This window comes from Hippocampus guttulatus, chromosome 9, assembly GCF_054856545.1.
Source record: "Hippocampus guttulatus isolate MCC_2025c chromosome 9, RoL_Hgut_1.0, whole genome shotgun sequence".
NCBI lineage: Eukaryota > Metazoa > Chordata > Actinopteri > Syngnathiformes > Syngnathidae > Hippocampus > Hippocampus guttulatus.
Genome location: NC_141269.1, coordinates 15394052 through 15408269, shown reverse-complemented (window position 1 = coordinate 15408269; position 14218 = coordinate 15394052). Strand labels below are relative to the sequence as shown.

General features: G+C 42.8%; 1 protein-coding gene across 1 annotated transcript in view; it reads left to right on the top strand.

Annotated features, from left to right (window-relative positions):
- The window catches only part of xylt1 (xylosyltransferase I), a 78617-nt gene extending 67022 nt beyond the window's left edge, over nucleotides 1–11595 (top strand). The window contains exons 10-11 of the mRNA XM_086120682.1: nucleotides 6041–6374; nucleotides 8203–11595. Coding sequence (XP_085976808.1) covers nucleotides 6041–6374; nucleotides 8203–8525 — 657 coding nt within the window. The 3' untranslated portion in view covers nucleotides 8526–11595. The remainder of the gene's footprint in view (nucleotides 1–6040; nucleotides 6375–8202) is intronic.
- Nucleotides 11596–14218: the final 2623 nt, after the last annotated feature.

The following is a 14218-nucleotide window of genomic DNA, read 5'->3' as shown; positions in this document are numbered from 1 at the left end:
TCACCCTAATGCCTACCTCATACAATGATGAGAGACAATAAAATGAATGACATGCCGGCTTAGACGTCGCCCGGCAAACAAGGTCTGCGTCAGCTGCTGGGGAACCTTGATGAAAAATGGGCTACTGGAACAAAGCGGAGATGGGCGAGATGCGATAACATGGCTCTGCTGGAATGCTACTACTCAAGCAACCCTAGTCAGAGGGGTTACATGCAGAGAATGTGGGCTAAATGGTTACTTCGAAACCCACAGTCATGGTTGACCACGAAACAACTAGTAGCTCAATGTTCCAACATCCACAAACGGCAACTGCTGTCACAACTTGAGCTTGATGAGGTACAACGCAGGTTCCATGGTGAAGGGCCCCAGGCTGCCAGATCAGAGGAGGAGGTCATACCAGAGATTGGGAGGCAAGCCCCAATGAATGCAGATGATGAGATTGGGAGGCCAGCCCCAATGAATGAAATGCTGAGCCAGGCAGCAACTGACCTGAAAGCTAAGATCATGGCGAGAACGAAAGCTGGGCAACCTAGAAACCGATTACAACGGCTATGTGAAGTACCACCTGAAAGTCTCATGGAAAGTGTGAATGCAGCACTGAGGGCGATCCCTACCGTAATGATCACGGAAACCAATGAGCTGATATACGCTTCAGCATCAGTGATCCTAGAGATACTTGGCTATAATGCACATATGCACGGTCGACGCTCAGCGTCCACACAGTTTAAAGCACAGTGAAGCTGTGGAAATGAATGAGAAGAGAGTCGCGTCGTAACCAGTAATAAGAAGCTGATTCGGAACAAAAGTTGAGTGCGTTGTAGCGCATATTTAGTCAATGACATGTCCACACAATTATACGTACACAAATATATTTGATCACTTACTTTTTGACATTTTAGGGGAAGCTAAGCTTCCCTTGCAGTCTTAGAGCAATCGCCTCTGATATATATATACATATATACACATATATACACACAGTATGTTAGATATTCATTATTGAAAAGTGTGTGTCCAAATCTATTGTATAATGAGTCACTGCAACTGTACACGGGTAGTAGATGAGTGCTTGACTCCACTCATCTGCAAACAAATTACATTGTGCAACGCAACCAGTGGGACACTAGTTTGTTTGCCACAAAATAATTAACACTCGTTAGACTAAAGCCAAGTTGTTCAAATTAGTTACATTAGCTAAGATGTCGCTCTTTCCTCCTCTTTGACGATGCAGTTAAGCCAACTGTGGTTGCAGCTGGGTATATTGAATCAGGCTTTGCACTCAGGCTATGTTCCCTCTGCGGAGTATGATGCCCGATTTGGTTGTTTTGTTAGATTAATTTACGTAGTCGTACAAAATTAATGTGACTTATAATGCGAATGCAAAGTGTGAAAGTGACACTCATGTGCAGCCAAGACAATGTCACGTGGCACAGGGCGCTTATGGCTATAAATATGACCCCTCTGTAGCATTCGTAGCAGTTTCAAGGAATTTGTACTGACCGGTCCCTACATATAATATATTTTTCAATTCTAAATGATCTTCTTTTCGTCACTAACATTTTTCTGCTCCTTTGTCTGTGATTTCTCGTCACGCCGCCTGAAAATGTGTGGCGTCTGATTCATATCCTGTTTATATCCACGAACCAAAGAGGCCTAGGTCAGATTTGAGAACATCTGAATTGTACTGTTCACAGTGACACGAAAAATTAGGATACTCAGTGATAATTTTACAGTTTGAGCCCTGCGAGTCCCAGGGACTCGCTTATCAGAAAAGTATGAGTCGCATTTTGCATTTAGAGAGTCCCAAATTTCGAATTCTGAAATGGTCTACTTATTCAATTGCATATGATAATAACACAAACAACAACAATATACATTGATAATAGATTTATTCCTTATAAACAAATGCTGCAAAAATTTTAATAATCAGGCATACAAGATTTGCTGAGAAATAGGTTCTTATTTCATCCCATGGTTCAGTCTGTGAGTTCATAAATTCTCCTCTCTTTACTCTGCTTCCAATGATGCAAGGCTTTCTCAAAGTCAACTTATCATCGCAAAAAACGATCCAACTTTAGCTGCTTCCTCTGCTTTTATCTCCGCAATAAAACTTCGCAACATTTGTTCGCAACACTTGTTTTAACGTTACACAACTTGGCAATCGTCTGCTTCCCGCGAGGTGAAGCCCGATCTCGCCAATCTCGTCTTTCGAGAACGGAAATCTCGTCACGCGAGATTACTTAACGCAAGATCAAAACAACAATGGCGGCGATGGTCAAATTGCGTTCATTGCTGGAAAAAAACGATTTACCGTAGTTTTTTTTTTTGGTTGTTTTGACTGAGAATTTTCCTTGCGTCCCAAAAACGCACATTATTTCGAACTGTGCGTCCCGCGGGAAAATTGTGCATCTAGGACGTGGGACGCAGAGGTAACGAGATGGCTGGGATACATGTCATATTGGGGGGAAAAAATTGGAAACTTATCTGCAGTGTCAACACAGCTGCCTTGTATAGTGTGTAGAGTCTGTCTGTCCTGATTGCCAGCTTTGTAAGCGAAATGTTTCTACATTTCACTGCTTGCTTCCTTTTTCTTAATGAGCTACAGAAGAGCGGAAAAGCTTGTGGCCATTTATTTGTCACACCAAATTCCACACGTGCTGTGAGAAGTGACACATTTTGTGATGCGCCGGCTACTGCAGAGAGCAGCGTCTCTCTGCTCTTCAGCATGTTTCCTTGATTTATTACTCCACATTGAATCATTGGTAGCCAGCGTCCATCCATCCTAACTTCACTGCTTCAGTAGTGTAACCTCCGCCTCAGGGGAATCCTCTGACGCCACGGAGAACACCTGTGTTTGATTACATCCACAAAGCAGGGCCACTAATAAGAGTCCAAATAGGGCCCTGGAGGCATGCGTGCCCTGAGGTATTGAACAGGGCCAGATGCCGACTGTGACTGTCCAAGATGCTGCCTGATCAAATTGACCTGCCTTAATTAGTGGAGTGTCATACTGTGGGCACCAGCAAACCAGTGACAATGAGGAAAGGTTTGCACGGTCATAGAGAATCAATGAGACAGAATTTTACTTTCTCATAGGAGCTTTGTGGTTTCCCATGATTGAGAGTCGGGAACGTAGCTACGCTCTGGTTCTATATAATATGAACGTTGAAACAAAGTTCATAATGTAATGGGAAGAAAATTAAAACACAAATACCAAGGAGTGCAACAAAAAGTAATGTACAAGCAGCCGTGCAGTTGAAAAGGATCTCGTTGAATAATTCCACAGCAATCTTGGGCTAAGGTGATGTTACATTGAAATAGAGAAAGTGAAAAGGGGACCACGGTGAGGTTACAGGAACAGAATTAGTGGAGCAGAGGCAACTTCTTCTAAGTATAACGATCAGCGCAACAAGACGTCTGACGGGATGAGCAAATGAACGTTGGTCCGAAGCCCAAGCTTATTGGGTTATAGGCACCAAGGGACAGGTTGTGTGGGGAGGTCAATGTAAGCTATCGGCTGAAGCTGCAATGGGCCAGGAGTTAATCTGTCTTTGACCCATTTTCATTCTGAAGGAAGAGTTCCTTGGTTCTAGTGGCCTGCTGTCCTACTTCCACATATGGTACCTCCATGACTGTGTCGCCATGGAGCCCTGTGAAATTTTTAACCAAACCTCCATTATTTGGGGTAGAAAATCAATGGTTCGGCTCATGTTCATCCTCAAGTGTGTCCCAAAGTCAATTGACCAGAATGGGAAAGTTATTATACTGGGGGAAGATGTTTTCATTCCTTAATGGTTATTGCTCGTTTTCTTCCATTGCTGTGTCTGAATGCACTTCAGAAACGGAATTATGGAAACAACCACAAACAAACAGGATTCCTTCATGTGCTGTAACTGCAATACCATGTTTTCACCAAGCGTTCCAGTTCATTTGCATTTGCCATGATACTGTTCGAATCAGTCAACCCCGTTAAGGTTGTGCTGCATTACCAGCGTGGGGTGCGCAGGCAGAATGCCAGTTTCTGTGTCATCAATGCAGTGTGACTCATACTCTAGCTGTGAAACAATGTCTACTTGCCAATGAAGTAAACAAAGAATAAGAACACCATACAGAGAACGGCTACATGCTGACATTATCTCTAAACCAGGGGTGTCAAAACATACGGCCCGCAGGCCGTAAACGGACCCCAAGGAGGTTCGATCAGTTGCAATGCATATATGTGAATGATGAAAGTAAATTGCACATTTGTTGAAGGAAATCTAAGGTGCTTCATGAAATGTTTTGTAAAAGATATGTTCATTCAATTTCAACATTTTCCCAATGTTTTTGTGCTTCTTTAGACCAAAACAAAGGAAAGACATATTATTTTGGTTATTTATAGCAGAGTATGGTATCATTTTAATTATTTTTGGTTATTTATAGCAGAGTATGGTATCATTTTAATTGTCCGGCCCACTTGACATCTACCGAGGCCGTATGTGGTCCACAATGTGAAATGAGTTTGACACCCTTGCTCTAAACAAATGACGCAGCATGGTAATGTATTTGTCCATGTCGTTTTTCTTTCCATTTTATTCATATATTCCATTGAAACACAAATGTGACATTTTCTTTGGTTCAAAACCAATAATCAGGCAGAAGGATGTCTAGCGCCACCTTGCACAAGCGAATTGTACTGACCGATGGCAATCTGTGCACCAATGCCAAAGTGTGACAAAGAGTTGGATCGCGTGGGTCAAATATGGGACTTTTGGGGGAAATGGTATAAAATGTATACTGTAATAACTTTGCTCCTTGGTGGAAACAAGGACAAATACTATTTCTTAGTAGAGTGCATTGATTACCCTATGGCAATTTTTGCGCCCCCCCCCCCCCCCCACCTCCACAACATGTTCTTTCAACCAATCAATAGCGATGTAGAGTGCAAGTGAGTCAGCCTTGGATAAACTAATGAGCTACAGAGGTGCCCAACGTGGGTTGATTAGCAATTTAAAGAGCAGAGAACAATGGTCCAAGGGCCAGGAATGGCAAAGGTCACTCAAATAATTGAGACAACAGTCTTTTGCGCAAGACACAGGATTCACTCTCATTTATTTTAGTGGTCTATATTTGTCATGTACATCCTATTGCCAACTCTCAAAGGATGTAATACAGGGTCCATTCCAGTCAGACATTGATCGTCTAGTAAGGTGAGGCTGTGTTAATCAGCTACTATTGTCAGGATGAGCGCTCTTTAAAGCCGCCATCCTTCTCACATTTCGGCCAACACCTTTCAGTGCGTGTGTGTGTGCGTGCGTGTGTGCGTGCGTGCGTGTGTGTGCGCGCACACGCATTTTTGGAGCTGCCACCTCCATCTCTATCATCCTTTTAACTCTCCCGTATCAATTGTGATTTTCCGCATCTCATTTTGCTTTCAGAAAGGTGTTGAAATCCGGCACACGTTCCAACGTGATAAGTGCAGCCAGCTATCTCCAAACAGAAGAGATATTTTCCTCACTCATCACTGAGAGTTATTGTTGCTGCATTTGTTAAACCCAGAGAATGTAGTTCATCCCGATTGGTGCCAAAGACAACCTGTCATCAGTGTGTCAATAAATATGAAACGTACTCCTCCCATATGTTTGATTTTTCCCATGATGTCGTTTTGTAATCTTGCTTTTTATTTCCGTCACTGCTTTCCATCCTGTCTCCCTGTATGTAGTCAAGGACATGGTGTGGAAGTTTGGTAAATTTTTATGCATTCCTCCCAGCAACTGTGGACAAATAGATTCCAGAACAAGACAAACAAAAAAATAAAACAATCAACTTGTCGGCATCTGTGTCCTACAGTCTGTATAACTGCTGTGTGCAGGCTTAGGCTGTTTGATGAAAAATACATGTTGAAGATTATTTCCCATGAGAATTCCGCCCGGGTGTTGCTTATCTTAATAATATGGAGAAATGGTGATGCAGTCTGTTACTACCTTCTGTTCACTGGAGGAAATTCATATATCCTCATCGCTTACAGTTGTCTCTCCTTTTTTTCTTTTTTTTTTTTCATCAGATCGGTACAGAGTGGGATGCCAAAGAACGAATTTTCCGTAACTTTGGCGGCCTGATGGGCCCCATGGATGAGACAGTGGGGATGCAGAAGTGGGCTAAAGGGCCTAACGTTACCGTAACGGTGGTGTGGATCGACCCAACAAACGTCATCGCGGCCACCTATGACATTCTTATCGACGCGACCGCTGAGTTCACCCACTACCGACCACCACTCAACCAGCCTCTGCGTCCTGGTGTTTGGAGTGTCCGCATCCTGCACCACTGGAGCCCAGTGGCTGAGATGCGCTTCCTTATAGCCCCTTTGGCCTACGATAAGCACCAGCCTATACGGCAAGGTGAGAGAGCCTTTTAAACATTTGGAAATGAAATGAAGTGAAATGAAACCGTATTGTCGTTGCACATGCACAGAAGTACAGAGCAATGAAATTCCTTTTGACAGTCACGCGGCATCGTTTCATTAAGTAGGGGTGGATAAGAAGCAGCAACGGATATTTTTATGAAACCAGCCTTTAAATCTTCTGAAGTGCTTATGAAGAACATTAGATGGATTGATGGATTGTGCAATTAAGCATGCACTGACCGCAACTTTTTGACCGCTTCTTGCAAAATGCTTCGGGTTTGCTGCCTTATGGGGGAAACAAGCCAGTGCAAATTGGAGGCCAGTCCCAAGCCCGGATAAAGGCAGAGGGTTGCGTTAGGAAGGGAATCCGACTTGAAACTTTGTTAAACATTAATGAGCGCTTAACACCGGATCAGTAGAGACCGCCATCCTATCATGAGCTGGTTGAAATTAAAATGATGCCAGAGTAGAGATGGAAAGCGGAGTCATAGACAGAAACAAGAGGAAAGCACACAGGCTAAAAGGAAAAGTTGTGACTTTCAATGTTGGGCCAAGGTCTGAGCAATTTTGGAAAATCATCAAAGTGTGATTTTTTTTTTCCCCTCAAAACTGCATTTGCGATTCACTATGTGTTTATTTTTTCAAGGTCCTATTCTCATGTATTGAAATCATCTTTCTTGCAACAAATAATATAATATCTATTATACCGTATAGGATACTAAGATTAAGGTGGCTCACATACGACAGGTCTATTCGCACAGACATTTACTATTTTATCACCTTCAGTGCCATGCGCTCCAAAATACAACGGCAGCTGAAACAATACAAAATAAACAACACATACGGTGAGTTGCTTCTTTTTTTTTTCTCTCTTTAACCTCGCAAGGTGAAAAAGCTCAAATACACAATTAGGGCTTAAACCTCATTATCCTCTTGGCTCTTTGAGACTTTCAATATGTATCTGCTTTTTGTGAACTTCCTGATGAAAAGGTAAGATGCTGTATTTTGATTTTGCAATTTGGACCACTGTGTGTTTTGAAGCAGCTTTGAGGTTTGTGCTTCTAAGCGCCTCATTCCGCATGCTGGTTATTTACTACCATTTCTGGCATCCTCTTACATGCAGTGCCAGTAAAAATTAACAACGTGACCCTCTACCTGCACTTGCGGCAGCATGCGCGCGCACACACACACACACACACACACACACACACACACACACACACACACACACGGCTACTGCGTGTGATTTAGTCACCTGTGGAAAAAAGAACTCAGGTCAATGCCCGAGTACACACACAACTACATGAAGTCACAAGTGCATGCCTCGGGAACAAACTCTGCTCCTGTCATGGCGTTGGGCATCTCATTAGATGGAGCACCTCCATGTCTGACTGCTTTTTGTGTGTGTGTCACCAACACATGAAATGCGGTGATGTCTGCTCACATGTGGGTGTTAGAGAGTTTGTGTTCCACAACCCCAGTTAGAGAACTAGTGAGGAATTTACAGCTTGACTGGAGCACAGGGTTGGGAAGGTGATTTAAGGAGAAATTGTGTCTCTGACCCTTGAAGGACTCGATTGTCATGAGAAGAATCACTAGGCGGCTGTCTTGTCTATAGATAACGGAGATTTTAATTAAGGCCAATAAAATAAATGCAAGCTAATTGGGCAGCACATTCAGGGGAACGTAAAGCAAATCTCGTTCTACGCGTTAATATTTCAATATGTTTTCTTTTGCTTTCTTTTTGCCAGTAAAATCAAATCACTGATCACTGACTTTATCGTCTGTCTACCTTTTCTTTGTTCACTGCTCTGTTTCTCCAGAGGACACTCTAAAGCTTCACAATGGGCCATCCAAGAACAGCTACATGGAGCAGAGTTTTCACGGCCTCAACCCAGTGCTCAACATCCCCATCAGCCTGGGCTATGTGGAACAGGCCAAGAGGAACGCTGCCCTGACCGGCCCGGAGCTGGAACACTGGGTCGACAGCCTTGTGGGTGAGCTGTGGGAGGCAGCAGACATCTGTGCCGTGGGCCCGACTGCCTGCCCGGTCATGCAGGCCTGCTCCAAGAACCCTTGGAGCTCCTTAAGCCCTGACCCCAAATCCCAAATGAGATCGCCGCGTGCTGATGGGCGCATCAGGTAGCAGCGAGGCCTCCAGCTGGACAGGAGGCTGCAAGATTCACTGTTGATTTTTTTTTTAACTTATTTACGAGCTTGATTGCAGTTGCTGGAGGAGGAAAATGTTTTCCTTCTGTCTCGGGAGACGAAGGGAACATAAGAAGGTGATCAATGTTAGTGTCACCCACCCTGCTTTTATGGAACTATGGTGTCCAATGCTATTTCCATTTCACAGTGTATTTATTTGTGACTTTTACTGTGATCAAATCTTGCAATTTCAAGCATTTATTTTGCTGCTCAATGAATTCTGAATTTCGATTTTCCAACGTGGGGCACAGCAGCTAATGTGGCATTGTGCTCCACAAAAGGCCTTAGCTGCGCGACTCGTAAGCAGGACGCCTGGTACCAGATTAATTTATGTGCCTCCCAAGGTTTATGTCAGCATAAACAACACCTGAAGTAGCGAAAGGTTTATTTTGATACGACCCCAAGAAGAACCAATATTCACTGCCTGTAAGGGAGTTAGAAACATGTTGAATCATCTCTTGAAGAAGCCAATTACTGTCAAAAATAATCAGTCGAGTAAATCCATTACTCAACTTGTTTCAGTTGAGTGTCAGATCGTGGACTGTGGTTGCCGGCCAGGCCATTTGCTGGAGTCACAAACATGGAGAAAAATGCAAAAGCAAAGCCATTCTCAGCTCAAGCTAAAGCAGATGTCCCCAAACTACGGCCCGTGGGCCGAATGTGGCCCGCCTCTGCATTTTGTCTGGCCCACTGAACATTACCAGAGATGCTTTTTATTGTTGTTGTTGTTTTTCAAGTCTGGCCACGTGATCGAGACTTGTAGATGCATATAACGTAACATTTGATTACACCCTTCTGCGGTCTGTGCCCTATCCAAAACCTCTCCCTCAAAAATAAATAAATAAATACAATCCGTGATGCACCCCTGTCAAATAAAAATAAAAAATGGACTAATGGCGAAAAGATTAGGTAAGAGGAAAAAAATGATTGGTTATTATTTATTTCATAAATTGTGCCTGTCAAGAGCCCCAAAAAAAGGGTTAATATGTGCTTATGTGCGGCTTTTTGGAAAACAATCAATGTTGATGTCCAGACACCCCTTCGATAGTCACACTTTTTGTTACAAACCGAATCCGGCCCCTGTCAGAGAAGGGAAAAGTTATTTGGCCCTCACAGGAAAACGTTTGGGGATCCCTGATTTAAAGTGTTAAAACAAAAATTTAACTCAGACAATTCGGGGTTCAGCATTTGTTAAATATGTGGTAGCATTTTTCTTTAAAAAAAACAGCAGATGTTTTCAGTAACAGGACATATCATTTATGTCCAGCTCGCTTTTCTTACCAGCCTGCCTCAAACTTGAAACATAATGATTCAAAGCTGACCTTAAATTTTGTCATCTTTTTGTGTTTTTTGTCCAGATCATTTCAGTGACAGTTTATGGTGAACAGAATTTTACAAAAAAAAAGTCTCAAAATTGTGTGAATGATGGTCCATGAGTCGATATTTAAGTTTATATTAATACTGATATTTTTAGTCAATGACTAAATAATTGCAACGCTGCCTTGGCAGCATGAATAAGTGTTTGTTTGTTTTGATTGGTTTGTAAAAAAAACAAACAAAAAAAAAGCTGCCTTTATTTACAAAGGCCACCAACCCAAACGTATACTGTACCTTTTTATGGCTCTCACCTTCGTGTCAGTTAGTGTTTTGTCGTGTCAGAATAGATCTTGTCTTGATTTGCCAAGAGAAGGTAACTCTTAACCTGAGAGGTTAAAGGTCAGCTCCCTAGTGACCTTATCAAAACAGAGATGGCGACCACAAACATTTGGACGATTCATTGTGAGGAGAAGCTATTCCGCGTCCACTGCTTGCTGTGAGTTTCCGAATGCCTGTGAGTGGTTGTGGTCTTCATGCTGTGACAATTATGTACAGTTTCAATGATGTACAGTGTTATGCTATGTCCTCGTTGCAAAAATACAAATTTAGAGCTGAAGCTTTCAAACTGCATCGACATGAAAATTATTTTTAGCTGTCATCAAAACTATCACCAACAAGTTCATCATCGAGAGAAGTTCCATCTTAACACATCGGGCTTCTGTTCTCTTATTATGAATCGAAATTACCCAGAGCCAATTCAATTTCAATCTGTCTGTCGACAATGACCAGACAGGCAAGCGTTTTTTTTTTCCTCTCTCAAATTTCATTTATAGTACTGTTCATTAATGTCAAGGTCACCTTACCCTTAGCATAAAATCACACATCCCTCCCTCACACGGCAACACCGGAGGGGTTGATTTATGCCAAATAATTGGTTGGCTCCTATTTCCACTGTCACAACCGCCACTTATTGCATTGCGTTGGCCACACTTCTGTATGGAAATTTAATGGCAGTGATCGTGAAAGGAGAATTACAATCGGTGTAACTCACTGTAAGAGCCCTATTTTGTAACACAAATGATCAACAATGAAGCAAATGTAGATATGTATTTTGTACTAAACTATTGCGTATAAAGATGCTGTATGTGTAAATACATATGTGGTTCAATGACACTGATCAATAAGGAGTTTTTGACATTGAGCAAAGAGAGTGATTTGTTGATGTTGGTGTTTATTGATCAAAGTAAATAACCTGCTCCAGTGTTGGGGTTTGCTTCTCAGAGAACATCTAATGCCAGATTGTTGTTTTTCTTGCTTGAATGTATTGTCGAGCAACAGTTGCACACATTTCTCTGAACTCATTTCATCATTTTGTGTCATTTCTGTTGTTTTGTTTGTTTGTTTCTGGGGAGGCTCTGTGTGCCTTAGCTGACCTTTAGAACCTTCTCTGCCCCATTGAGAGAATTTATTTTTTAACCTGATGTGATGGTGAATATCAAGACAGGTACTGCAACACCAAAAAAGATGTCTGCTGTTGTATATATCATCAGGCCTTCTGTCCTTATCTGCTTTTATTTGTCTTCCCTCTGGGATAGTTGTTTTGTTGATCGTGATGGGCTTGTCTTACTTCTCTTGACTGCCTCTTTTTTTTTTCTTTTTTTTTGGAATAAAATCCAATGGAGAAATTGCTCACATAATGTCTCTGTGTGGTAAAGCACTGATGAAAGGCAGAGGTGGGATTAAGTCACATATATGCAAGTCTCAAGTCATAACCTTCAGGTCTCAAACAAGCTCCAAGTTACTGTGGAAAAAAAATAAATCTGTCAAGCGAGTTAAGTCGACTCACCACCAAATTTCCAGAAAGTCGAATCAAGTCATGACTTGGTTCAAGCAAGTCTTAAATTTTACAATCTTAATCACAACAACTCAATCTTAGTCTTAGCACGTCCATCATAACATTCTATTGAAACGCCTTGAAACGTGTGCTGGTATTTCAGGCTAAGCACTGTCTTGGTTTAGTTCTTGCATCACAGAGAGGACCATCCATCCATCCATCCATTTTCCGAACCGCTTGATCCTCACTAGGGTCGCGGGGGGTGCTGGAGCCTATCCCAGCCGTCTTCGGCCAGTAGGCGGGGGACACCCTGAACCAGTTGCCAGCCAATCACAGGGCACACAGAGACGAACAACCATCCACGCCCACACTCACACCTAGGGACAATTTAGAGCGTCCAATCAGCCTGCCATGGATGTTTTTGGAATGTGGGAGGAAACCGGAGCACCCGGAGAAAACCCACGCAGGCCCGGGGAGAACATGCAAACTCCACACAGGGAGGCCGAAGCTGGAATCGAACCCGGTACCTCCGCACTGTGAAGCCGACGTGCTAACCACTGGACTACCGGGCCGCCCTCACAGGGAGGACGCACCGTGTAATTCATGGCAATGCGGCTTTGAGGTAGCGTTCCAGCCCCTTGCCTACAAAAAGGTACTGCTCAAAAACAGTCGCAGCTGAACTATGTGGTATGGTGTAACTTTTCTTTCCGTTCTAACACTTTTGAAGGGCATCAGTGGATATGGATGGATACAGTCATTGATTGAGGGTGTCTTGTTAAAACGCAATCAAAAATTAAGAGGTCTGTCACGGCAGCACTGCAAAATACTTGATGTTCTCCAGTGACCTCCACTGTCACCCTTCACTGTGTTGTTGATCAATTCTTTGCTCTGATGAATTCATTTGCAGGTCGTAACGTGTATAAGATGTTGCACTATTTATCTCATTGATACAGCTCTCCAGTCAGCACAGCATTGAAACGCAAGACAAAGAGCTGGAGTTTTACTGTTCCATTAACTGGACCACTTAAGTTCTTCCAAGGTTGTTTTTTTTTTTTTTTTTTTTTAACCAAATCACCGCCCACAAATGTGCCCCCCCCCCCCCACTGAGCTTCTCACCACAACACCCACACCGTAACAGCTCAGTAATATGCTTACACAATGAACAGTTCAAAGAGAACTCCCAGCAAACACAGCAAGATGAAAAGTTACTCACATTGCGGGATGCACCGAGAGTGAAAACAAAACTGAGACCTGGATAGAGCAGAACACATTTTACTCTTCACTATGTATGCGCGTTCCCCAGAGGGTCCCTCACACCGGTGAGTGTTTGACGCATCTTGATCAAAGCACCGGTACAGTGTCAACACATTTCATCGACTCTCTCAAAAGGTGTGCGATAATTAGTCCTGTGGGCCGCATGCGTGTCTCCTGAGTGGGCAAGGAAGTGAGTCAAAACATCGCGTGCAAGATGACGCGCACGTGAGCCAATGAAGGCACGTTTAAAAGAGCTCGTTGCACGCCTCGCGCTGCCGCTCAGCTCGGCGTCTGTTTGCTCGACTGTGATGTGAGCCAACTAAAAGCTGTCTCACCGACCCTGGGACCGAGTGACTCGGGTTGATGGCAGTCAAACACGCTGATGATCATTTTCAGCACGCACGCACGCTAGCACATACTGTACTGCTTGATTAGTTGCATGGCAATCACATATTTACAAGCGACAATATTGTGGTATCCTCTGTCAAGCTTTTTTTTTTTGTGTGGTCCTAAAGAAAATAAATGAACGACTCTGGTCTATCCCTCATGCTTGTTGTGAACGAATGAGAATGTTTGGCAGGTACTTTGTATTGCTCCTCGTGGCGAGAAAAGCGCTCCAGTGATCTCAGCGGCTTTAAGTGTGCCATCTCCTGACTGCATCTTTCAAATCCCTCCACAGATGTTGAATCAGATTTAGATCAGGGCGCATTAAATGCCACTCCACAATAGTCTGTTAGTCATTGTTGGGTATTTTTAGCTTCATGTTCTAGGGCGGTTGTTTGCAAGCTGTGGCTTCAGAGCTGCATGTGGCGCCTTATAATATCAAGATATCAAGGTTTTGTTTTGTTTTGTTTTTGGTCACTCAAAATATGCAACACAACAGCTTATGAGTGTAATTTGGCTTGACTTCTCCATTCGATCCCAGTAGCAAAACCACGGATAAATCAAGAAAAGCAAGGCTCTTTTCTGATGGCGCTGACGTGCCGATGCTGTGTGCTGAGGTTCAAGAGCAAAAACTATCAGGTGAAAGAAAGATTTATTAATTGGCTCGAGTTTTTTTTTTTTTACATGCAGAAATTAACATTTGTATTGTCTGTCACAATTTATTAAATTAATAATTGCAACCACAAAATAACTTCAATACATAAATGGAAAAAAATATAGACTGTTAGCAGTGTTATCCGTACTTTTCAATCCTTTTGTTTTGTTTTTTTTTCTGTGGTAGA